The sequence below is a fragment of the Balaenoptera physalus genome, assembly GCF_965194825.1.
Source record: "Balaenoptera physalus genome assembly, chromosome: 6".
NCBI lineage: Eukaryota > Metazoa > Chordata > Mammalia > Artiodactyla > Balaenopteridae > Balaenoptera > Balaenoptera physalus.
In genome coordinates, this window is record NC_138885.1 from 48191451 (window position 1) to 48216828 (window position 25378).

The 25378-nt window shown below is 38.0% G+C and overlaps 2 protein-coding genes across 14 annotated transcripts in view; one reads left to right on the plus strand and one right to left on the minus strand.

Annotated features, from left to right (window-relative positions):
* FMNL2 (formin like 2) overlaps positions 1-11343 on the plus strand; it is a 307756-nt gene extending 296413 nt beyond the window's left edge. Inside the window, exons 23-27 of one of the 4 annotated variants that reach the window (XM_082464960.1) lie at positions 381-482; positions 2787-2885; positions 3591-3714; positions 7263-7356; positions 9258-11343. In XM_082464960.1, coding sequence (XP_082321086.1) covers positions 381-482; positions 2787-2885; positions 3591-3714; positions 7263-7356; position 9258 — 420 coding nt within the window. In that variant the 3' untranslated portion in view covers positions 9259-11343. Of the gene's footprint in view, positions 1-380; positions 483-2786; positions 2886-3590; positions 3715-5618; positions 5745-7262; positions 7357-9257 lie in introns of all 4 variants that reach the window. The other 3 variants (XM_082464962.1, XM_082464961.1, XM_082464959.1) reach the window with 3 other exon arrangements.
* A 5749-nt stretch (positions 11344-17092) lies between these two features.
* Positions 17093-25378, minus strand: part of PRPF40A (pre-mRNA processing factor 40 homolog A) — a 54120-nt gene continuing 45834 nt past the window's right edge. For 5 of the 10 annotated variants that reach the window (XM_082464971.1, XM_082464969.1, XM_082464966.1 and 2 more), the window contains 10 exons: positions 24208-24322; positions 23948-24051; positions 23699-23815; positions 23244-23381; positions 22933-23028; positions 20618-20704; positions 20434-20530; positions 20289-20350; positions 19515-19646; positions 17093-18144 (listed from right to left, as the gene is read on the minus strand). In XM_082464971.1, the coding sequence (XP_082321097.1) occupies positions 18052-18144; positions 19515-19646; positions 20289-20350; positions 20434-20530; positions 20618-20704; positions 22933-23028; positions 23244-23381; positions 23699-23815; positions 23948-24051; positions 24208-24322 (1041 nt within the window). In that variant the 3' untranslated portion in view covers positions 17093-18051. The remainder of the gene's footprint in view (positions 18145-19514; positions 19647-20288; positions 20351-20433; positions 20531-20617; positions 20705-22932; positions 23029-23243; positions 23382-23698; positions 23816-23947; positions 24052-24207; positions 24323-25378) is intronic. The other 5 variants (XM_082464972.1, XM_082464970.1, XM_082464967.1 and 2 more) reach the window with 2 other exon arrangements.

Here is a 25378-nt window from a genome sequence, read left to right on the forward strand (position 1 = left end):
GCAGAGACTTGAGTGAGTGAGTGGCTACTGTAAGGAGCGTTGAAGCAGTGAGCTGGGATCTAGAGTCTGAGCAAACTTCTAAGGTCCCTTCTAACCTGGTTGGCTTTAAGGAGTCTTCCCATGGCTTTAGGACGCTCTTGAAAGGAGTAGTTCCTCATTCGTGTGTGTGTGTGTAGAAGTGGCAGGAGGTCCCAGTGTAGCAGTGTTGCATTCTTCTGGTTGCCTTTGGGTGTTGGGAGGAAACACAGGCTGTAGAGAATCGTGGGAGGTGAGGGAGGATGGAGGCCAGAGACCTGTGGGAGATGCTGCAGCTCTTTTCCCAGAGTGCCGAGTTCAAATGCTGGAAAAATGACATTCAAGAGAAATTCGCTTCTTCACAGGATGCCTTCGATGATGTGGTGAAGTATTTTGGAGAAAACCCCAAGACGACACCACCCTCTGTCTTCTTTCCCGTCTTTGTCCGGTTTGTGAAAGCCTATAAGGTAAACAGGAGCCTGGTTTCTTTCAAGCCTTCCCTGGCATTACTTCTCGAGTGGGTGCCCTCCTAGAGCTGTGTTTGGGTCTCGGTGGCTCTGCAGAGACCCGCCCTGTGCCTTCGGGCAGCAGATGTTGGTGGTGAGGACGAGACAGCGGTCTCTGGCCCTGCTCCTGCGGCCCTCAGCCCGTCATGCTCCCTGTCTCTACCCGGCCAGCTGGGGGCTCAGACCCCAAACAAAAGCTCTTGGCTGACTGTGGGAAAGTGAGATCCAGGACCACTGCTGCCCCGTTGACTGTTGACCCTCGCAGGCAGGTTGAAGGACTGAGAAACCCAGGCCTCCCGTGGAGTTGCTGAGTGGGTAAAGGGTAGAAGGAGTGAGCCCTGGCCTGTGGCAGCGGCACTGTCGCTGAGGTCAGGGAGAGCCTGCTTGTGTCGTAGCTCTGCCCAGGCCCGTGGGCCTCTGGACCAACATTTCTCTAGTGTGGACCAAAAGATGGCTCTAGGAAGGACAGTTGCTCCCTGTTTCTTCATCTGGACCCATAATGGCCCTTCCTTTAAATGGGAGGCCCTCTATGACATAATCCGGGACCGTGGTCTTGAAAAAGCATGTGACCCAGAAAGATCTGTGTCAGAAGAATTTGTCCCTTGAGAAAGGAAGACAAGGAGGGCAGGGCATGAGGGGATTTCAGTGCTCTTAGGAGACACTGCGATCTGTATTCTCCAGGCTTGTCTATGTATAAGCTGGGTAATGTTGGTCTAGGAAGGAGGAGTGTGATTGTGGAGCGGGGAGGGATGCGGCAGGGCTTTGGACATTTTTGAGAAACATGTGATTGGAAACAGTGGGTCACTTCACCATCACCTGATGGCATTGGAGAGCCATCCTTGGGCCTTTTACTGAACTCACAAGGTTACAATATTTAGCCATCTTCTCTCAGCATGGCTTAGTGTAGCAGTGATATCACAAGCAGAAAGAAAGTGTCCCCGGCAGCGAGGATGAACACAAATACAGCACCAAGTCCATGTGCGAGATCCTGGGGGCCGTGAGCAATGAGAAGCACTGGTCACCAGAGCTGCTGGCTGTGGTACTCTGGGGTCCCCTGATGTGCTACCGAGATGGCTCAAGGTGGCTCTTGTTACGAGCTGGGACCATGCTTCTTCACTAAAGAAAATTGTAAGTCTAAGGTCTAAAAAGAAAATATATGCTGTTTTTAAATTGTATAATACAAGCTGGGAAGTGCCCCTGTTTGGTCTCCAAGTCTGGCCCTTCAGCAGGGTCGTGCATAGAGCAGAGGAAAAAGAGAAGCTGGTCTGTGGGGTGTCACAGGTCAGAGCCCATCAGGTGCTCCTTCCACGTTATCATTTCTCCCCGGGGTCCTGTTCGCCGGTTGTGTGAGGCGCTTATCAGGCAGGGACGTGACAGGATGTTCTCCTTGCCCTGACATATTACATAGTGAATAACTGCCCAGCCTGACACTGACCCAGGGACTTGATGGGCAGATGTTAGGGTTTTAGGATGTCATCTGTCATTTCCCTTCCTAAGTTTGAACCAAAATGAAACGAGACAAAAGCAACAGAGATGAAAATGTAAACTTTATTACTGATAAAAGCTGGATTGGAGGACAGGGTGTGTCTCTGTGAGCTTACCCTTCGGCCCTGAATTAGATGACTTACCAGTGCACAGCTAGACTATTAGAAGTTGCTTTAAGGAGGCTGGCTTCAAAAGAGGGGATGCCCCGCGGGGCTGAGCTGAGGTCGGCCTGTTGGATTTCTTGTCCCTAATTCATCACACTTGTCACTGCCTCCCTTGGAAGTGAGTGAGCTGTGGGGAGAAAGCCCAAGAGTGTCAACTCGGTGAGGGCCCTGAGGAAGCAAGAGGCGAGGGAATGGAGGTTTTCCCCTAACAGTGGGCGAAAGGAGAGGAATCTGAGCCCCTCCTTTCAGAGAAGCTGTAGGGAGGGGGAGAGATTCTGGAAGAAAAACAATCTCACATGAGAATCACTGAGCAGAGCTGCCAAAAGAGGAGGTGCCCCGACATGTATGGTATGGAGGTTAAGAAGCAGGCTGAGTGGGGAGAGAACCATCAGGAAAGGAATTCTCTGGAAGGGGTGAATCTCAACTACTAGGTTATGAAGAGGTGTGATACAGACCGACAGCAAAACCTCGAATCAGGCGTATAGTGTAGATCTTCCAAACCTTCCCTTTACTCTACTTCCTGGCTAACCAAGGATTCTCTAAGAATGGCTTTTAAAAATCTTGACTGCTGGCGTTTCCACTGACATCATCTTCTGCCACTTTTGATTTTACCCAGCAAGCAGAAGAGGAAAACGAGCTGAGGAAAAAGCAGGAACAAGCGCTGATGGAGAAACTCCTGGAGCAGGAAGCTCTGCTGGAGCAGCAGGACCCAAAGGTGAGGTGTGCCAGGCTCCTGAGATGGAGCCGTCAAGAGGCCAGGAAGCCAGATTTGCACAGGATGCCTTCCGCTTCCTTCTAGGCCTTGGAAACTTGGCAGATGGACACTTGTTCATTCATTATTTTGTTCAGCAGTCACTGGAATGGGGCTAAGAGCATGTTTGTGTGGCATTTCCAAGTTTATAGAGATCGGGAATTTAAATCTCAGATGGATACACAGAGAGGCCATCCCGGGTAACCTGATGATTGGACGGCTTAGTGTCCCGGGGCCAGAAGGCTTCACGGGGTCGCCATTGAGGCTGGCCTTGATAGTGGGAGGGCTTCTCTGGGAATGGGAGGGAGCATTCTATGGAGGGAAACAACATAGGTGAAGACCACGAAGGCTGGCAGGTCGAAGAATTCTTCCTCATGATCCTCTGGACCAAAGGTTAACAAGTCACTGGTTATTACTAGCTGCCTCTTGTTGCCATAGTGTCCAGCCTTCCCATTGCTGCCAGTTTTGTGCGTTCTTTAGTGCAAAAGTTTTTCTTCCCAGAAGCTTTCTGAGTTTTGCTCTGCTGAGCAGAATGTTTGGGATGGTGCTGTTTGTGCTTCGGACTGAGGCTGCTTGTTAGTAACAAAATGCTCAGACACATTTTGGATTTTCTCAAACCTCCAGTGGGTGCTGGTCCCACTAATCTCTGCCATTCTTTTTTCTTCTCAGTCTCCTTCCCACAAATCAAAGAGGCAGCAGCAAGAATTAATTGCGGAATTAAGAAGGCGACAAGTTAAAGATAATAGACACGTATACGAAGGAAAAGACGGTGCCATTGAAGATATTATCACAGGTAAAGGCTATTTTCTCATTGTGGCCCATGGAGATCCCACTGGCCTCACCGTTACTGGGCCATTTACAGATTATGCTACTGCTTTTGTCCAGGGTTTACAAGTTCTTCAGTTGATTTTATTCAGATCCAGAACTACAGAGAAACTCCACGCTAGTATTTGAAGTATATTTATAGTAGCCTGTATACTGCCTGTCAAAGAACCCCAACACTCTCTGAAAAAATCTCTGTTTCTCAATATCATTGGAACCCTGTAGATTTCACCAGGGCTCCTTTTTCTAATGATGTTCCATTGTCTTAGATTTGTCACCATGCTCCATTTTCTCCCTCATGACCACTCCTACCCACCTGCCTGATTGATAACTGCTATGGACAGTACCCATACTGTACTAAGCACAGTCAACACATGTTTTTCCAGCATGCTCTTTAAAAGCCTTTTTACGTACTCAAAGTAAGTGAAGATGTTAGGAAATCAGGAGCTGGTGCTTTCATGCGGATAGACCAACAGCCCAGAAGCCCAGGGTTGGGGGATGGTCATTCTCTCAGCTAGGAATGGTGCCTAACCCAGATTGGTTCTTGTCTGATTAAGTTGTAGCCTAATGCTTTCTGCTCAAACCAGTTCTTCCGAGTTTCTGCATTCCCTCTTAAAGATCAGGGCAATAATTTGGGGCAGTGGCTACAGGTGACTTTCCTTTCATGTTTGTTGCATAGGAATACTGTTTATCAGCTTCCAAGATACTTAAAACTTCTTTTGTAGGAAATGTTATGCAAAAGTATAGAGACTAGTATGATGAATTCCCATGTACCCTTCACCCATGAATAGTTTTCAACTCATGGCCAATCTTGTTACACGTCTGCTTCTACCTACTTCCCACCCCCTAACCTCTGGAATTATTTTGAAGCAAATCCAAGACATACAATTTCATCTGGAAATATTTCCATATATGCCTTCAAAAGATAAGGACTCTTTAATAAAGCAAACAAGCATACCTACAAGACCATTATCACACACCTCCAAAAGTAAGAGTTCCTTAATATCAAATAGCTAGTCATTATTCACATTTCCTCAACTGTCCTAATTTTTAAGAAATATAACTCTTAGCCTTTTGACTTCTCATTTCTTGTTAATAGCTTAGTCAGCTTTGGAAATAGGGATCCCAAACTGCCCAAATCAGATTTCTTTCATCAGCTCAGACCCAAGGAAATAAAATACGTGAATAAATCCCTAAAAAGGAAGTCAATAAAGAGTTCCTTGCCCAGAGTAAACCAGTGTAAGCAGTGGGATAGGTCTCTACATAGGGTGCACACGTGTTCTGTACATTTGTGCCTGCCCGTATCTGTGTTTACCCTGCAGTGGCTTGCAGATGGCTCCCAGATAAAGCTTCCTTGTTTAGCCTCTCTCCTTGCCTCTCCCACATTGAGGGAGCAGCTCTCCTATGAGCAAGAGCAGGAACAGATCTCCTTGGGCAGCACCGTTTAGCCTCAGGGCCACGGTAAGATTGACTTGTAGGTAGAGAAGCATCCAGCCGTGGCATATTAAGAACTTAGAGTGCCATTTTCTTCAGTCTGTTCTCCAGCTTAGTGACACCTGGCTTGTGAAATGTACAGTTTCTATTTGTCTGACCTGATATGCCATAGGAGGTAAATGAATATCTGTCTATGGAGTGGATTATTTTTCTCCTCCTTGGACTATTTTCCATGTTCTACCCCAGAATGAGTAAAGACTGAGTAGCTCCTCTAGGCTTTATGAGCTCACTTGGGTATATATTGCCTTACACCCTTCCTGCTCACCTCTGCCACCCTTACCCCAGGTATGATTAACAAAGCACTAACCGTATACTAATGCAGTAGATCTTGGCTTCTTACTCTCTTCTGTTTGTCTTATTTGGCTGTCATTTTCGATGCAGTGCTGAAGACTGTGCCCTTTACTGCTCGCACCGCCAAGCGTGGCTCTCGATTTTTCTGCGAACCTGTTCTCACTGAGGAATACCATTACTAAACTATTACTCTTTCTCACCTGATGCTCTTAAAAGGTTGCTACAGATTTTTTGACCCCTAATGACCCTCTGTTTGTGTGTCAGGGCCACCCAACATCCTAGCATGGAATTGCCATCTCCATCATGTTGTGTTTTATGTGGTCTTCACACTGCATGATTTTGCATTTCAGTCATAACTGCTTACTCACTAGCACTTTCAATACATCTGTGAATCCACATGGCTGTGATGGTGTGTGCGAGTTGAATTAATGCAATTACTTATAGAAATTTTCAGAAAACGATGAATAGAGCACTTCTTTGAGAGTCAGGATTGGGACCAACTAGGTTGCTTTTAAGATTTTGGGGCCAATATCTTTGAACACAAAATGACAGTCATTAATAACAGTAATTACTATACCTAACATTTATTGAGCACTTAGTGTGTTCGAATAGATTTACAGATATTAAACCAGCCTTTTTGTACTCGGCATGCTTTGATAGTAAAATGAGCTGCTATACAAACTCTCAGGAATACAAGGTGCTCTAAATTTGCAAAATGATTTGCAGAAGGAGCTGTGAACTACACACAGCTGTAAATTGGGTCTCTCTTAACTGTCTTATATAGTCTGTAGCCATCATCCACAGTGTGGTGGAGCTCATGGTACAAGCTAAACTCAGGGAGCTCTTTTGACCTAGAAGCCTGTATAAGCTGATATAGGCAATCTATAGCTTTATACTCACCTCTTTTCCCTCTGAGTGTCATGCCCAAATTTCAGCTATCAACAATTCCATGTTGGAGCAAGGCTGCAAAGCAAGAAACGAGAACAAAGGCTTAGGAGCTCCCACTGTCTTATCTCATTCATGCTTCTTCACTGGTGGCTCTGTTCCATGTCAAACCCTGAGCATTTCTTCTGTGATGAGATCATATCTGGATCTGCTTCTTTGGTCAAGATGGGGGCACCAGAAATAATAACTTTCCCAAGAAGTAACTGCCTGGGCTTAGTTCTTGATGGTTAAATAAGGAACAAACTTCTCTGTAGTGCCCAGTTGATTAGAATAGCGACAAGGGAAGCACACACTCTAACTGGAGTATGTGAAACAGCCATTGTTTGACTCCCATGCTGAGATTGACATGGAACTGGTTACATGTTTATTTTGTGGCGTTAACTCTTCTATGAATTGCACTTGTTATGTATGTTCCTGTGTCTCTGAAGATATCAAAGGATGTGGTGTGTTGTTGCCTGTTCTATAGTGTACTTATCCCACCAGTACTTATTAACAAGGCTAGAAACTGTCATCTACTTGGCTACTGTTTATTGTCAGTTTTGCTGCTGAACTATTGTTCTGGAGCCAAACTTCAAAGCAGCTTGGATCTGGGTGGTCAGAGAGCTGGGTGGGAAGACATGCTCACCCTTCCCTTGTGTTCTCTAACACCTTTTGTAGTATGGCCTCCTGTTTTCTTCTTCTGTTGGCTAACATGCCCGGGAATGTTATTCACTAAGTTGAATTGCTTTCCATTTTCATCCCATTTTTACTTAACCATCATTTTGTGTTTTTGTTTTTTTTTCTGTTTAGCTTTAAAGAAGAATAATATCACTAAATTTCCAAATGTTCACTCGAGGGTAAGGATTTCTTCTAGCACACCGGTGGTGGAGGATACACAGAGCTGGCAAGCATCACTTTTTACTTAGCTTCCTCCTCTCTCTGTATGCAGATCAATGATTTCAATCTATGGCTGAGGGTAATACTGGTGAGAGTCTGACCAGGGAGAAGTCTTTGTACCTCACATTCCAATGATGTGAGGCTGAGCCTCTCTCCCGGACTTTTTGGTCTGCTTCCATGTTCTCAAGTGTGATGGCTTGGGCACGGGTATTTGCTGATGATTATACTTGCTTTGGGTGCTAGGCTGTCCTTCCCTCTACCCCTTCTTGGCCTTCAAGTTATTCAGTTAACCCCATTTTGATCTGAAGAAATTGAGAGTAAGTCCTGGCCAGGGAATGTGATCTGTAGTCTTTGAAGAAGGATTAGGGTTCTTAGAACTAATTGCTCAGAGGACTCAGGAACCACAGAACTGCAGGTCCCTGCATATCCCTAGCCAGAAATGGAATTCTGACCTCCATTTACCACTCTGGGCAAGGAAGCAAAGGCTCAGGAGGATTAGGGCATGCAAAACTATTCCTGGCTTGAATTTAGGAGTAGGGCAGAGTCACAGATTCCAACGAGTCAGGAGCTGGTGGGGACTGTGCCTAACTGAGCACTCACTCAGCTCTGGCTTGTTTTTGCCATGTTAGAATTTGGGCCCAGTATTGCAAGATCCTCCAGTTTTCCAAGAGAAGCCAGAAACCTTGGCTTTTATGTTAATCACCAATTTAAATAGCAGGAAACCGTATTTAAAAATTTAAGTCGGGGGCCAAACATTCTGTGGACCAGGTATGGCCCATCCATTTTCAATCTGAGTAGGTGAAGGGATTAAAAAGATTAAATCTGTTTTAATTCTGTTATTTGTGTTTCCCTTTCTAAAGGTAAGACTGTTTCTAAACAGAGATCAACAATACTAAGTTAATGAAAGGGAAATACAAACTAATTAAACAAAACAAGGGGAAGAAGTATGAAGCCTGCTTTATTTTTCTTTTCACCATGTCCTGACTCCATTAAATGGAGGCTACCTGCTGGCTAGGCTACCTACCTTATTCATCAAGAAAGCATGCTTTCACACTAAGAGTGCTTACATATACTAAAATTCATCCTGTTCATCTCACTTCATCCCTCTAGAACAATGCCTGCTTGAACTGATGTGCAGTGGTTGATTCATTCATTCAACAAGGCATTTTGTTGTTGTCGTCAGTTAGGCATCCTGCTATTCATTGGCAGTACAAATTGGAGAATCCGGAGGGCTCATACCACCTTGCCCCTCTAATGAAAAACAAAAAATCTTGGGTGGCAGCAAAGAATGTTCAGGAATGGAGTGTTATTTTGATTTAGTGATTACTTTTATTCAGTGGTTGAGTATTATGTTTCTAATTCGCAAAATAAAAATCTGACTTCAGCTAATTTTAATGGAATAAAAATAATGGAAGCTGTGTCTGCAAACTATGCATAAGTTCCTTCCTTGATAAAAATTTCAGATAAGACAGGACAGGGCAGTCTGTTTTATTAGTTTATTTTTGTTTGTTTGTTTTATTAGTTTTGCAGTTTAAAATATATTGCAGTTGTTGTTGGTGTTCAGGTTTCCGGAAAGAAAAATAACTACTAAGCAATAGCCATTTCCAATGGAAGAAACATTTCAAAATAAGACTTCAGCTAGACTCTCTGGCCAGTGACAGAAGCAGTCTCTCATATAGTTTTCTAAAAGAGCCCAGAATCACACCAGTATTACATGCTGTTTTGTTTGACTGTAAATATTGAGGGCAAAGTACATGTTTTTGGCTCAGATTCTCAATGAGTTTGAAGGGCCCATTAGCTGACTCTTCTACACAAGCTGCTTTGATTGGCTGCCAGCTGGCCTTTGTCTTGCTTAGAAACATGATATTAAAGGTTGCACTTCTCTTATTGGTGCTCTCCTCTTCACAGATCTTAGAAACCAACCATACAGACGAGCCGATGCGGTGAGGAGAAGTGTCAGGCGGCGCTTTGATGATCAGAACTTGCGTTCTGTTAATGGTGCCGAAATAACCATGTGAACCTGAGACCTGCCTGTATGAATAGAGGGTGTGTGTGAATGAAACTGACCATGTGAACTTTATGTGCTATCATTTAACTGCAGCCTTGAACATAGATGAAAATATTCTAAGGGCTCAGATTTAGCAAACACATAGGAATTTAAAAATGATGGGCTCTCCTTTCAACCTTTGTTAACAAGTGCCTAAAAGTGGAAGTACCTGCTCAGATTAATCAAAGCAATAGGATTTGATTTGATTAGGTATCTTTTTACACCAGTGTGTTATTCAATTTTTAACCAAAATGTAAATTTCATATTACATTCATTACCTGCCATTGTGATTGTCCCATGATGGCCCACCCTGGTTTCCTGATAAGTTGTAAATAACATGGATGCATCTGCTGTGGGCTTCCTTCGCTGAGATGTCTTTTAAGGAGTTAATTTTGTGTTTCAGCCATACCCATCAACTTGGTATTTTTAAGGGCTTACAACGTGGAAGAAGGAAAAAGTCACACGATAAACTCCTTCTGTCCATAACCAAGCCCCAGCAAAGTACAAACATGATGTAATTGCAGTGGCACAGAATCAGTCAACTCTTGTTTCACATTCTGCTTCTGTGCTGGGGTGCGATGCCCTATGAGAGACATTCATTGGTATGAATGCGACGATATGATGGCACACAGATGTTGTATAAGACTTTATTTGCAGTACTGTGTTCTTCAGCTAGAGGCAGCTTTTAAAAAATAATGCAAATGTTTATTAATTAGCACTAAAATTAACATCTCAGTAATCAGTATTAGGATTTCTGAGGACCATTTTGGGTCAATCCTGAGAATAGAAATCAGTGCCTTGCTAGCCAGGGAGAGGTTCACTAGCTCTATCAACAAGCATTCAAGATTACTTCTGCTAGCATAGTGTTAGAATCCTGGCCTTATTATCCTGACAATCGCAGGGTTTTTTCCCCCCCACCCCCCCTTCTTTTTGTAGACTGGAGAAGATATATTTGGCATCATATATCAAAGCTAAAAATGCTTGCATTTCCAAGATTACTTTATGGGGAATTGCAATTAAATTTCTGAAATACATCAGGATTAAGTTTAAGTGATATGAAATGGGACTAAATGGCCAACAAAGCCACTGCTATTTTTCCTTCCTCTCTGGCAGGGCACTTGATCCATTCCAAAGTCAAAAACTGGACTGAAGCTAATTTGTACTTTTCATAATATACATTCTGCTTCTGGCTTACCTTTTGGTACATGACATCAATATATTAATTGTAAAGTTTATTGTATAGTATTTAACCACTGAATTTCTTATTTTGTTGTGCTTATGTGAACTCTGGTGAAGGTCCCATTTCCCTTGGATAATGTGTAGTTATATATCTCTTTTTAAATGTACAGATATTTTGCTATAAGATTGGTGCAGTTTTTTATGGTTTTTACACTTCTCTTTAATTCCCACCTAAGCCTCTGGGTAATATTGTAAATATTGTTTAAAAATGCATCAGCCTATGCTATACAATCTGAATGTTATTTTAACTTATAGGTTTTTTTTTTTTAATATATATTTAACTACAAGGACAGTTTAGGGATCAGTTACTACATTTTCACTTTAGCATATTTACAGAAAGGTTGCTTTAAACTGCCACCTGCTAGCACATTTTCATAATGTGTACGTTAAAAAAGAACATGCCAAGATTTTGTCTGACTCAACATTCATTTTGATGAAAAAAGCAATTTGACCGTAAGATATAACACAAATTAGGTGGTCCTTCACCACAAAGCAGCTATTTTCCAAAGTTCAATACTGGTGAACATATGTTAAAATAATTGCCTATTTATTAATCTACAAATAGACAATAATGTTGGCATGCTCTTTTCTGTTTGTCTGTTAATGGGCCTGCTTCTTAGCAATATTAGAAATGTTTTATAAAAGCAGTTCATGTTACTTTTCTGGTCTTTTCATGGCATATGAGCAAATAAACTATTTACACTACTATCCTGTAATATGCTGCAGTCTTTCAATGTTATATTTTAGGGGGTCTTATGTACACTCTTATCTTCTAGAAACAAACAAGTTATGTCTTGCTGCTTGAATTCATAATCTAAATATACTTGGTAAATTTTACCCCTCCCTCTACAAACTCTGGATCACTTGCTGTATGGAACGTAGGAACCAAATAGATTTTATTGATAGTATTGAGTATTTTAGTGTTGAGATTTAGTATCTCCAAAATCCTAGTTATGAATTTATTACTTCCAGAGAAATAGCACTCTTTTTTGGTGAGATATTGCGTCTCTCCACATTTGTTGTAATGAGGATGTTGCATATACACAGGCTACACGTGGACTGCACAGAAGTACCAAGCATCTGACCACATTGGTTGGCAAGGTAAATACAAGCCGTGTGATCCACTGCAAACACATACTGGTATTTGTAATAACTCCAAGTTATCAGAAAAGTTTAGTATATTCTTCTTAGTATATTATTTTTTTAGGGAAGCAGGGAAATCTGTAATTTATTTTAGGAAACTGTCCAAGTGGTTAAAAACAACTTATTTAGAGGGGTGTAAATCAGTCTTTTAAGGAATTTGTTGCATTAGGTCTTTGTTCCCAATTCAGTGCTCTTTCCACTGCACCACAGTTACACAATGTACAGGCATACCTTGTTTTATGGCGTTTGCAGATAATTTTTTTTTTTAATAAATTGAAGGTTTGTGGCAACCCTGTGTTATCAGATGATGGTTAGCATTTTTAAGCAATAAATTATTCCTCAAGGTATGTAATTGTTTTTTAGACATAATGCTATTGTACATGTGTAATAGACTATAGACTATAGTACAGTGTAAACATAACTTTTATGCACAAGAAAACCAAACATTTTGAGTGATTCGCTTTATTGTGATATCCCCAAGGTAGACTTATAGTTGAAGCTTTATTTTATAAGAAGGGAAAAAAGTTAAAATTTGCAGTTAGTAAGACTGCAAAAATTGTTTCCTTTGTACCAGGAGAAGTGCCTCATGGTAAAGGAAGTAAGATCTTTAATATGCTAGAAATTCAGAATGTTTCAAACCCAAACTACAGAAAGAAGGTCAAACGAAGTGGATATGGTTGGGTTTGGACATCTTTTATCAGTAGCACCCCCTGCCTTTTTTTGGTTGCGTCGTGCGGCTCGTGGGATCTTAGTTCCCCGACAAGGGATTGTTTTATGAACCCAGGCCCCCTGCAGTGAAAAGCATGGAGTTCTAACCACTGGACAGCCAGGGAATTCCCAGCACCCATTTTAAAAGATATTTCCTAATGATTCAGAGTTAAGCCCATTTGTTTCCCTCTCCCAATCTTTGTGACTAAAAATATAAATCTTTTAACCCACTAAAAGTAACTGCAATGAATGTCCGGCGACCCTGCTGACTCAACAATGCTCAGTAGATGATGGAACTTGATATCCATCACTGACTTCGTTAGTTCAACATATTGGATTTTGTAGAATTACGTAATTTTACACTGTAATACTTTCATAATATTAGCTTTATAATTCACATCTATTAATTTTAAATTTGATAATGAAATTCTTAGCCCTAATATAGTTGTTTTTATCAGAAATGTGTGCACAGGTGAATATACTATCAGCCCACTTCATACCAAAGGATTAATCTTCCATTTTTTCTAAAATACCCCATCTATTCCTAAGAAAATAACTTGAAGAAACAAATGTGCGAACGAAGGTTGACAAACTTTTTTTTGATCTTTTTATAGAGAAAAGCAAATATTACACTGAGAAAACAGAATGTGGGCATCTATCATCTTACAGCACAGAACTGCTGCATATGACAGTGCTTAAAGGAAAAAGCTGACACAAATCCAACTTAGTAAGAGATGCCATTTTTTTCTAATAAATTATATTTATTTACAAAAGGTCTATTTTTATGTAATTGATGTTCTTTACATCAGAACAATATATGAACATAAGAGAAAATCTGGTAATTACAAACACAAAGTAGAAACCTTGTTCCCCCTGTTACTCACCTTTCAGAACAAGTCTTCAGTTTAGTTGCAGAGGTAGGCAAGAGATCAACACCTACCAAAAAAGTTTGCAGGCAGGACCAAAAAAAAAAAGATATTTCTAAATACCACATTCAGATACCTCCAAAGAACAGCATGAAAGAAGGGCATCAAGAAATGGCTTAGTTTGAATCTGATGCGAGATTAGGCAGCCACTTTCATAGTCTGAATGAAAACTGGAGCGAGGTTAGCCAGTTCCCGTGAAATGCAAACATCAACCTTAAAACCTAGCACAAATTACCATCAAATTAATAGTCAGTTACCAGTCACTAACAATGAGGTGGCCTTGAACGAGATCATATTGAATCCTAAGAGCAGTTTTTATATAGCAAGTTCAAAAAGCACAGAAAATCTGCAGTTAAGGAACTTAAGCTGGGTAGAGAGAAACCAAGTAACATTTGGAGGGCTAGGGGGGAGTGTGTGGGTAACTGGAGCAAAATCTGCTCACTTCTCACCTCACCTTTAAGTTAGCTCCGAGAACACTGAAGTGCATGCCCTGTCACCATTATTCACCCCTTTGTCAAAAATAGCCTGAAATGATTAGTTCTCAGAACTTAAATAGGAATTTTGGTTTTTTTGTCCATTAGGGCCTTTAGATCAACTCTTATCTAGCTAAATGTTAGTTCCTCAAAAGTTATTACTTTGAAACTACTACTATGTTAATAGTAGTATGAATATGATATGAAAGAAGGTATGTTTCAAATCATCACAAGGGATTGCCTTTCCTACTCAAAAACCACATGAAAGTTTTATGTTTTCACGTAACAAGCTTTTGGACATTTCTGAAGTAACAGTTAAGATTGAGGTACAGTCACTAGAACTTATCTTCAGTGTACTTCAATTAGTTTGGGGTTTAGTATGGTTTATTGCAACGATGCTTTTTCAAGCCCTTTAACAGATGACGAGTACCATGGATGCTGGATGAGTACATCTGTCAACTAAGATTTTACATTCACTCAGTAAATGCCTACTATGTATGTACCAGGCACTGTTCTAACTCACAGGATAAAACAGTGAGTGAAACAGAAATCTGTGCCCCCAAGAAATCTGACCATCATTTACATCAAAACAATTGAAAAACTTAAGAGCAAGGTAAGAAATTAATAAGGAAGGTAAGAATTATTAGACTGCTATATGCCATTACTAGAACCATAGCATGAGATTTAGAACACAGTTCCATGAAAATTACTCAGGACGTTATTTTGCTTTTCCTTTATGTAAAATGAGTCCTAGAAAATGTAAAAGAAAATTCTACCTAGTATTGAGAGAGAGAAATCCCCAAGGGAAGAGAAAAAGTCTGACTTAAGGTATAAGGAATTAACGTCCTTTGCCTCATTTTGCTTTCAGAAATGCTTATTTAGTTCTTTGGCTTTGTAATTTACATTTAAATTACATAATATACTTAAATACCCTATAAACTCTTTAAAAAAAAGCATTCATTACTCTTCCCTGGATACTCTCTGATTAGAAACAGCTCTCTCTTAAATAGTATCCAAGTTTTAAATGAAAATCTTTATATAAAGAAGCTACCCCTTTCTGGATGCAAAAATAAAAGTGGCTGCCTAGTCAGCACTCAGTGGACCATTAACATGCGAAGAAAACCAGGATCATCTAGGCAAATGCTTCTTAACACAAGATGCAGGCCCTTTGGTAACTGAATGAAAACTATGGACCATCCTTCCAGAAAAATGTACACAGATATTTCAAGAAGTTTTACAGTCTTAACACTGTGAATTAAGATTGCTTTACTCTAGGCCAATCCCTTTCATTTTATAGCTGTATAATATGGGGCCCAATTAGCAAAAATTAAGAGATGAAATAGCTGTGATACTTTGATCATTTTCAAATTTACTGGGAGGCATAAAAAGTATTTTTATTGTTGAAAACCATGAATAATCTATATGCTGAAGCTCCTTTGGTTAATGATAATGAAATGCCGTCACTGTGTTAAAAAAAAATGTTGGGACCATTGCTTTTATTCAGAAGTATTATGTTGTTTAAATACAGTTGGGAAAGGTGCAAAGAATTCTTTATACTTCATTAACTTTTCATACAAATTCAATTTTCCCACATAGGAATTATGTACTGGGAGGAATAAAAACATCAAATATTTGAGGCTCTGGATTTTGACTATTAAGCATGATATTATTAAATGTATTAGTGAATTTAATCCAAGAGTTCATTAACATTAATGATTGATAGTGAGGGAAGATAAGCCCTTAACATTTACCTAAAAGTCTGAGGCTTAACTAAAAAGCAGAAATTCCCCTTATCTTAATATAAACAACGCTTTCCTGTTTGAACACATTTTGAACATATCTGTTCAACTTGAACCAATATTCCAAGACATTTCAACTTTTATCAGACTGAAGATTTAGAAACCTAATCAAATGGATTAAAAATATTCACACACAACTCTTTGTTTTAAAAAAAAATCTTCCCATTGCCTGTACCTTCAGGCCATAGTATCTTTCTGGCAACTAAGCATCATTTTATGGCATCAATAAAGGATTATAGTCACTTCAATTACTTGTTTTATAACAAGGATGTTGTATTTTGCGTTACAATTTGTTTATCAGTTTCGCTTTTAGGTCAAATAGTTTTAATGGGTTAACTATAAGGAAACGAATTTGTATTGTCTTGTAGGGATCTAAGGTTGTGATAAGACAGTTATCTCTATAAGAAATAAGAAATCTAATTTGAGGACATGCTAAACCGCATCAATAGCTTTTTATTTAAATAGAAAAATCAAAACTTTAAAGTTGTACTTTAAAAAAATCATCATTCATGGAAGTAATTAAAAGATTCTACATTCTCTTGTGAAACATCACTAGTATTTCTGCCAATATCATATGCATATTTTACTCTGACTTCCATGTCAAGTGTCTGACATGATTAGCAATATTAACTAGCATTACGAAGGGACCTCTGAAAATTAAGTCTAGGCAACTTCCCTGTTGCCAAAGTTGTTGTTATATATTTTGGTTCTAATATACAATAGGAGACTAACCTCAAGCAAGCAATTGGTTACTTCACATTTTCTAAAGATAGATAGTCATTCTCACTTTCTACAAAGTCATGTCAGTCATATTTCACAGGAGAAAAATGACCTGGCAGCGAGAAAAGTTCAGGACCCCCTCCCCGCCCCCCCCCACCAACCTGCCTTGAGCCTTTCAACAGTGGATGCTAGATTTAATTGAAACAAAGGAGGCAGGGATGGAAAAAGAGTCATCCTGGTCAGTCCCACTTTCAAATTAGGATGGTGAAGGAAAAATAAAATAAACTTTTTGTTCTTCTGAATCCCAACCTGAAATAGGATTGCCCAAAGTGTCCAAAATAAAAAAATACCTAAGATAATTTACTTATTTACTTAAAAAAATCTCCTGCACTGAAGGAAAATAGTATAAATTACATTACCAACCTTCAAAAGTTAGCATGTAAAGAGTATTCTAAACTTCAAACCATTGCCTTTCTTAGAGTATTCTGTAGGAAATTCATAGATCAAAAACAAATACAGGGGTCTCAAATGCACTGATTTATAATATTCTTAAATATTAAAAAAGGAAAGTAACTTAGCTATGTGGGTTAGATAAAGCAAAATTTCAGGGATTTTAGTATCTTAACCCTTAAAGGATCATACAATTTTTTAGAGCTGAGCAGTTTAAGTAGAAATAAATACTAGTACACACTAGAAGAGAAGATTTAATAATTGATAAAAATGTACAAAAATATTCAAATCAGAAATGCTTTAGAATGTGTACCACGAAGTCAGTACTTCTCAGTGAGGAGGGAAGGTAAAAGACTTCCTCAATGAAAAAAAGTAAGAGAAAGATCGGATTTAAAAAAAAAAAAAAGAAAAAGACAACTGTTAAAGAAATCGTTTAAGTCAACATTGATTTGTTTTAGACAAGGATATTGCAACCATCACTTAAAGTTTGGTGGCACATTCTTTAGTAGGTCCTTAAGGCAATATATTTAAGCTAATTTACAATTTGATTTGATGTTAACTTTTTAAACATCACTTCAAAATAATGCCCTCACAATAGCCTTTTTAAAATGTATTTAGATGTTTCATAAAAAATAATGGTGGCTTTATTATAGTAGTGCTCAATAGCACCACTATAGTTTAGTTAAGGGTCTACCAGGTTTCCATTAAGAACACCTATGTCTGAGTTCACCTTAAAAGATCACATCGGCTTCAACCAGTTGGATAGTGCACAAAAAAGCAGTTTTATCAGTTGCTGGTGCTTTTTTTGTACTACTAGATATCAAAAAATTTTCAATATATCTTCAAAATCCAACTTCTATAAAGTAAATCAAATCAATCACTTCATGACTTAGACTTTAGAACAAAGTAGAGACACCTGCAGTTATCAGTAAATTGCCACCTTTAATCCATTCTGCAGTGCCCTATGAAAGGGTCACAGAAAGACAGTTACGACTGTATGAAAATATGATTCTTGATACAGAATCAAAAGTTATTTTCAATTTCCTTTGCTTTTTATAAAGTCCACAATAACAATACTTAAATGCACTTTTTTTTCTGTGATATAATTAAAACCCAGTGTTATTTCAATTGAACTTAAAATAGAATCCCTGGTCTGAATTAGACTTTAAATCATACTGTAAACATATTTGGTATAATTTATTGATCATCATCCAGTTGCTCCAAAAGGGTCCTTCTACGCTTTTCCAATTCCCCTTCACTCAGTTCACTGCCAGAAGTATCCCAATTACCCTGAAAAGACAACGAATACAATTATATTTGTGTCAGTACTCAAAAGGTTAAGTAGTAATGAACCTTTGAAAAAACAATCCACATCTATGTGGATTCTCTTCCACAAAAACAAATGCATCATAGGGTATGAAAACTGATCTCTTTCCTAAAAGCCTACCAATGGGTTGTTAACTAAGTACTCCTTGGTTACATTAGGGGAGACACTTAACTTAGAATGAGACTTTTATATGGTGTTTACTTTCAGTTTACATTAATATGTAGATCGGGGGAATAGTACGTACCAGTTTTTCTTCCTCTTATACAACTGAATATGAAACATCTTGTTTCCATTTAATGGAAGCTGGGTGTTCATTTCCTAAGTATTATATTCCTTGCTATTTTTTCCGATTCTAGGTTGTCCTGTAAGTGTTTTATATTACAGGAAAGTATTATGCTTTAAGCATACTATTGTGCCCAGATAAACATTCCAGATTTATGAGGACAATAGTTTGGCTGGAAAAAATTTAAAACAAACAAACAAAAAAACCAAAACAACTGTGAGAAGCAACTTTTCAAAAGTAGATTTTTCACCTATCTTCCTTCCCCCTGCAGGGATTTCATTTAACCTACTGTGAAGAAGAAACTATTAAGTTGCTAAGTAAGTATAGAGGAAATAATCATTCCTCACCAAGGATGTGCATCAGACTCACCAGTGCAGCTTTAAAAACAAAACAAGAACAAAAAAAAAACCCTCCACCCTATTCCCACTGAATGAGAATATCCAGAGGGAGACCAGGGCTTATCTACACAATTTAAACTCTCAACTGGTAACTCAGAGGCATTATACTTGCTAAGCCCACAGCATTTGTGGAACGAACGGCAAGGTGAAGAAGGCTTGTGTTATTGTGCTCTGGCATACATACACAAACACACATACAGGGGAAACTGAAGACTAATTATGTAATTTGATAATAAAACATTAGATTTGGCTTACAGTCTCCTATCTACTTGCCCTCATCTCTTCCCTCCCAATGATTAAAAGCTGCTGGAAAGCTACCTTTTGAAACTGGATTTAGTAACAATGACAACTGTGGACATGGTGGAGGGAAAACCTGATTTGAATCTCTTAAAGTTTATATTCTTAAATTAGGTAGACAATGTCCATTGGTATTTCTTTGTGAGAATGTACAAAGCAGAAGAATATATCCTTTCTTAGTGGGTTAAACAACTGTTACAGAATGCCATGTTATTTTTTTAAGGAATATAAAATTTAGGATGCTTAAATTGGGTCGTTCATGATCACATAACATACGTTAGAAAACTGTGTGTGAAAAGTAGCTGACATTTTTGTACTTTGAAAATGCAGAGGTGAAAGAATTCTAAATACTTACAGAATCCTTTCCAGTCTTTTTCTTAGGTGATTTGTGTTTTGACTCTGATCTTTGTCTAGTTCTGTCTTTTTCGCTTTCCCGGTCTTTTTCTTTTTTATCCTTCTCCCGTTCAGCATCTGACTCTGGAGAGTCCTGTGTAAATAAAAAACAATGTCAGCATTTTGATAAAGAAACCATTCCATTAGAAAAAAGTCCCTATATAGGTAATATTTAAGAATACCCACATATAACAGAGTATGTATGTGTTCCTAGAGTGGTGGAATGTGAATCGATAACCTCAAGGACTCTAAAACATTCCCAAGATTCATGAGATGAAGTTGGTCTTTCCTATGGGAAAGATGACATTCTGATAGGGTAAAATACCACTAAAAGAGCGTCACTAAATTAAGTGTGCCTTCATCACTAAGATTAGGTGTATCTTGATGTGTACCTAAGATTAAGAGCTGAGGGTAGAGGAAAAAGTTTAAACATTTAAACTTGTGGTTCTCAACAACAGCTCAATATATATATATACAAACACACACTCTTGGGTCTTTCTCTAAGATTACTATAAAAAACCAGAGTGGGAGTCTTAACACTGTGTTATTTTTTTTTTCTAAGTTCACCAAAAGATTTTAATGAAAGATTAAGGTGAACAACAACTATGAAATTCTTGAGTTTAGGTACACACCTAAACTCTGTTGACTGCATCGGACTAGACAGAAATTTCTACTGCCACTAAGAAAGTGAAGGGCAAAAGTCTAGGTACAGTGTAAAAATTAAGAGTTTGCTTACAGATTTATGTCTTCTCTTCTTGCTTTTCTTCTTATGTTTTTTTGATTTCTTATAACTTCTCTCTAAGCAGCACAAAAAGAAAAGTGTCAGAATTTGAGGACATCCAAGTGTCAATGATTTTAATCAAGTTAAAAGATATGTTTACCAGATTCAGCACTAGAAGAATGTTCTGAAGCAGAACGAGACTCTGATCGTTGTCTTTTTTTCTTTGAATGGCTGTCATCATCATCTGAATCTGACCCCTACACAATACAAATAATTTCATTCATAAAGATGCTAACAAATATTTCAATACACTTATGGTGCCATTTTTTAATAAACTTCCTTACTGATCGAGAGCGGGAGCGTTTCCTGTGGTGTTTTTTAGATTTCTTAGAGTGTTTCTTATTCTTTGAATGATGATGTTGACATTCATGCTACAGGGGCAAACGAAAAAAAATTTCAGAAGTTCACACTTTAGACAGTAGATCATGGAGAATTTTTAAAAGCTTTACAAATAGGTTCTTAGAGTAAAACTGCATTCATTTTGCATATTTAGGATGTACTCCCCCCTTGAAATGGTGCAAAGAGTTACTATCACTTAACAAGGAACAGAGGAGAACACTTTAACTATCCTGTACCCACTCATTTGGACATCTAAACACAACGTTTAGAAGTATTAATAAAATACTTTTTTTAAGCAATGAGAATGGTGTGGGTACAGTAGGGACAATTGATACCCTCCATAAAGGTATAATCTGCAGAATAGTTACACTACTTTCAAAAACAACAAAATATAATTATATTCATACATGGCTTTTCTGATGAACGTGGCTCAGCACTGAAATAAAGAACTACCTCAGAATCATCCATAAAGGAGGTTGGTCTCAGAAATTAAATGCAAAATCAGCTCTTTTCACCCAAGGAGCATTCCCTTCCTAACCAAGCTTAAGATATCCAAAGGCAATCTAACTACACATGAAATCAGAAAAGGAAATGTTGTCTCTGTGGATTTTAACTCTTTCACTAAAATAATTATCAGGCTAGTAGGGAAGGGGAAATGCTGCAGTAAAAACTCCTTGCCCCCAAACATATCTAAGCCTTTGAAAATAAATTCTGCTTCAGTTTACAAGTAAGTGGAAACAGAAAATCTGGTTCAGGGACTCTTTCTCTCTCTCTCTCTCGATTGACAGATTGATTTTTCCCTGACCAAAGATCAAACTGGCGCCCCCTGCAGTGGAAGCGCAGAGCCTTAACCACTGGACCGCCAGGGCAGTCCTCATTCTTTTTTTATGTCACTGAATGTTAACTCTTCTCCCTTTTCTACTTCAAGGCCCACATTATTGGGGTCCAAATCCTATTCTGCTATGTTCAGCTCTTCCCTATGCTGCCATCATTTGCTCCATTTATGACCTCACCACTAATACCCCCCAGCACAGATCATGAAAGAATCTTGTTGGAGATTGCTGAATTGGGGGAAAATGTTAAGAAACCACCTAGAGCAGAGCTTCTCAAAGTTAAATGTACATTCTAGTGCTCGAGAATCTTGTTAAAATGGTAATTCTGATACAGGATTTCTGCCGATGGGGCCTGAGGTTCTGTATTTCTAACAAGTTTCCAGGTAATACAGATGCTGCTGGTCTGAAACACACTTTGAGTAGAAAAGATCTATAGGCCAACAGCACTAGATCTAGAGTCAGCTGGGAAACAATATATGGTACATGTGGGACATGTTAACAGAGCAAACTGTTGTCAACAATGATATTCAACAAGAACAATAAATCCAATGCAACAGTCAACAGTCAATTAAGTGACCTGCTGTGCCCAATGACCATGGGCAGCACTATAATATTAAGTATGTGCTAACGTCGGCTTGCTGTAAAGTATTGGTTTGTCTATTACTAATAGCACAGCATATTTGTTACAAGCATTGGCCCTGGAATCAAAAGCCTATGTTGGAATCCCTTCCATGCAAATTACTTTTTCTCTTTGCCTCAGTTTGCTCATCTGTAACTTCATAGGGTTGTTATGAGGATTAAGCTCATATATGTAATATCTGTAAAACAATCAGAACAGTGCCTGGCCCATATAGGCAGCAAATAATATTATTCAAAAATTATTGGTCAATTTAGCGTATTTACTATCTACAAGTGCCCATCTGAAATCTTCATCAAAATACCCTTAATTCAGCTAGTGGAATAACTTGCAATTTTATCATTACTTATTATTTTAACAAAAACTTACTACCTTATTCCATTATTTTTCAGAACATCTCTGAGCTTCCAACACATCTAATGTAGTATAATATTTGAAATGTGCTTAAAAGCTGTTTTCTGTTTCTAATTTCTTTTTAGGTTTACTAAGTCACCCCATTTGACTGCTAAATTGATGAATTTCTGTACCACTGTATAAGTATGAAACAAATATGAAAAGTGTCCACTAAACAGATCTTTAAATTCCCATGCAAGCTTAGTTTGTTTCACTTAAAAGCAGTTTCTATAGAATAAACCATTCCCTAATCATCCCAGGTAGTACGTACATTTGTATAAATTACTTAAAAGTGTAATTTAAGAAACATACTTTGATCATTCTAAGTTCTTCAATTTTTAAAAAATTTTTATATATTTTGTAATATTTCAGCCACTTATGATAAAACTAAAATTACCTCAAGCACATGCATAAAATCTTTAAATATTCGTTTTCTTTCAGACTCTAGAGTTATATCCTCAAATGCTGGCTCTTTTACAAATCTCTCCCGGATCTGAAAAATTCAGATATGGAATAAATATATGAATACTGAGAAGAGTATATATACCAATATGACTAAAAGGAATCATAGCACCAAGCGAAAACTGTGACAGCCCAGCCCCCTCAAAGTGTTTATTTCCTTTCCTCTAGTTATCTCTGTGACTATGAGAAAGAAATAAAAAATTTTTATCTTCAGTTGTAAAGGAAAAAATTTACAAGTATACATACATCTTCCCAGACAGCATCCAATTCTATTGGAGGAGTAGCTTGTTTCAACATACTCTTAAATGCAGATTCTTTTCGTTTCATCTTCCGAGCCTCCTCTTTTTCTCTTTCACGTTCACGGGCTTCTGCCTTTTCTAGTAACTTTTAGAAAACATATTTAATCAGTTATAATAGTATAATCTGTGTTAACTGAAATAATTCATTATAATTAATTTAAGTATTCTATCATCTATAAGTTAGAGAGCCAATTATTTTTAGGAAAGGAAGCTTACCATCAGCCATCATCTAAGTACATTATATGCTGTTACCTTACCCTGGAAAAGTGTCCACTACTCTGTAAAATACTATTCCTATTCCCTTATTTCAGTAGCTTACATACAACTTAAGTATTTTTGGCCAAATACATTAAAAACTATACTATTAATTAGTTGTTCATAACAGTAAATATGATAACTTACACTATTGAAAGCCAACTTAATATTTCCTGCATCTAATGTGGTTGATCTTTTAGTCGAACTGATTATTGCCACAAAGTCTTCAAAAGTAGTATTTACTTCAACTACAAATCCTTTATCCTAAAAAACAGAAATCTTGTTAATATTAATAACACTAATCAAAGGAACACAGTATCCCTTTAAAATATATGGCACGGATTAACAGTTAATAGCAAGTATCCTAGTTAATAATAGCAAGTATATACTATTTACCTTTAGAATGTCTTTTATTATCTTCTTCTCATCATGATAACGTGCTTTAAGATCCTCAACATAAAACTTGAAAAGGTCAAGTGCAGTTGATCCTAATGAAAAAACTAAAGAAGTCAAAAGCTAGCTCTAATCAAAGAGCTGCAATTACTTTTTTGTTTATAAAACAAAAGAAAGCACCCCCCATGCCCCAACACAACCTCCTTTCCCTCTGGCCCATTCCAACTATCATAACTACAAATTAGGAAAGAGAAGAATCTCACCCGGCTGACCAAGCATATTAGTGAATCTAATGTCGGAACTAATTGTTGGATACAATTCCATCCAAGATGACATAGAATGCAGCTGTCCATGTTCATGCAGTTCATCTAAAAATATCTGGGGGAAGGGGACAACAACAACGAACCCATTATATATTGAAAAGCCATCTTTAAGGACTTTGGAAATACTGGTATAACATGAATGAAAATACATGTTAAAAACAGCTATATTTAAAACTCTTCTACCAATGTTATCACAAATATGTTTAGGTGCAAAGCATATTTGCTCTTTGATGAAAATAAAATCAGCTTTTAGGCAAAAAATTATTTTGGACTTCAGAGAAAAGCTGACTGTTGAAAAGCTACATTACCTTTCCAGGCTTCAGTTTACTGTCCCTTAAGATAGATCATCATTTCCAGTTTGCAAATAACATATACAAATAAAGTCAAAACACTGGATGTTATCTCAAATGATGAGGCTAAAGAATGTGCATGCACATTTACTGCAAAATATACTTTTTGTTTTTAAACATAACGCCTAATGTGTTCTGAAGGATTTTTTAGTTTAATTTTCTTTTCTAAGAGGAAGATATATAATTTTACTAAAGCAACATACATATAGTGTGGGGAACTAGGACTCAACCCCCATGTCTGATTTTAAAACCTATTTCCTTTCTTCCATATTACTGTTATAACTTAAATTTTTATATGCTCACTTTATCCTTTTTTTACTATTTGCCAACTTTCAGGGCAACATAGTGGGACTTTAGTACTCAGTAATTTCCACATTTCCTGCTTCCTGAAATCCTTAGGGAGTTTTAATTCTATAAATGTCCCTAAATTAGGGGCCAAATTCTGCTCCTAAAATTCTTATACCTGCACTGTTCAACGCCAGCAGTATATAACACACAATGATTTTGAAGGTTTATCACCAAAATAAATAAATTTAAAAAAATATATTGGTTGCATATTAAAAGACAATATTTTAGATATATTGGGTGAAATAAAAGGTTACTAAAATTAATTAAATTAGTAAGAAATTAAAATCATGTATGTGGCATACAAATTTTTATTGGGTAGCACTGTCCTGAATGACACCAGACATGTAAAATATACCACTTCTCTCCAAATGGGAATAAGCATGTCAATTCAGTCTGTCCTGAATGACACCAGA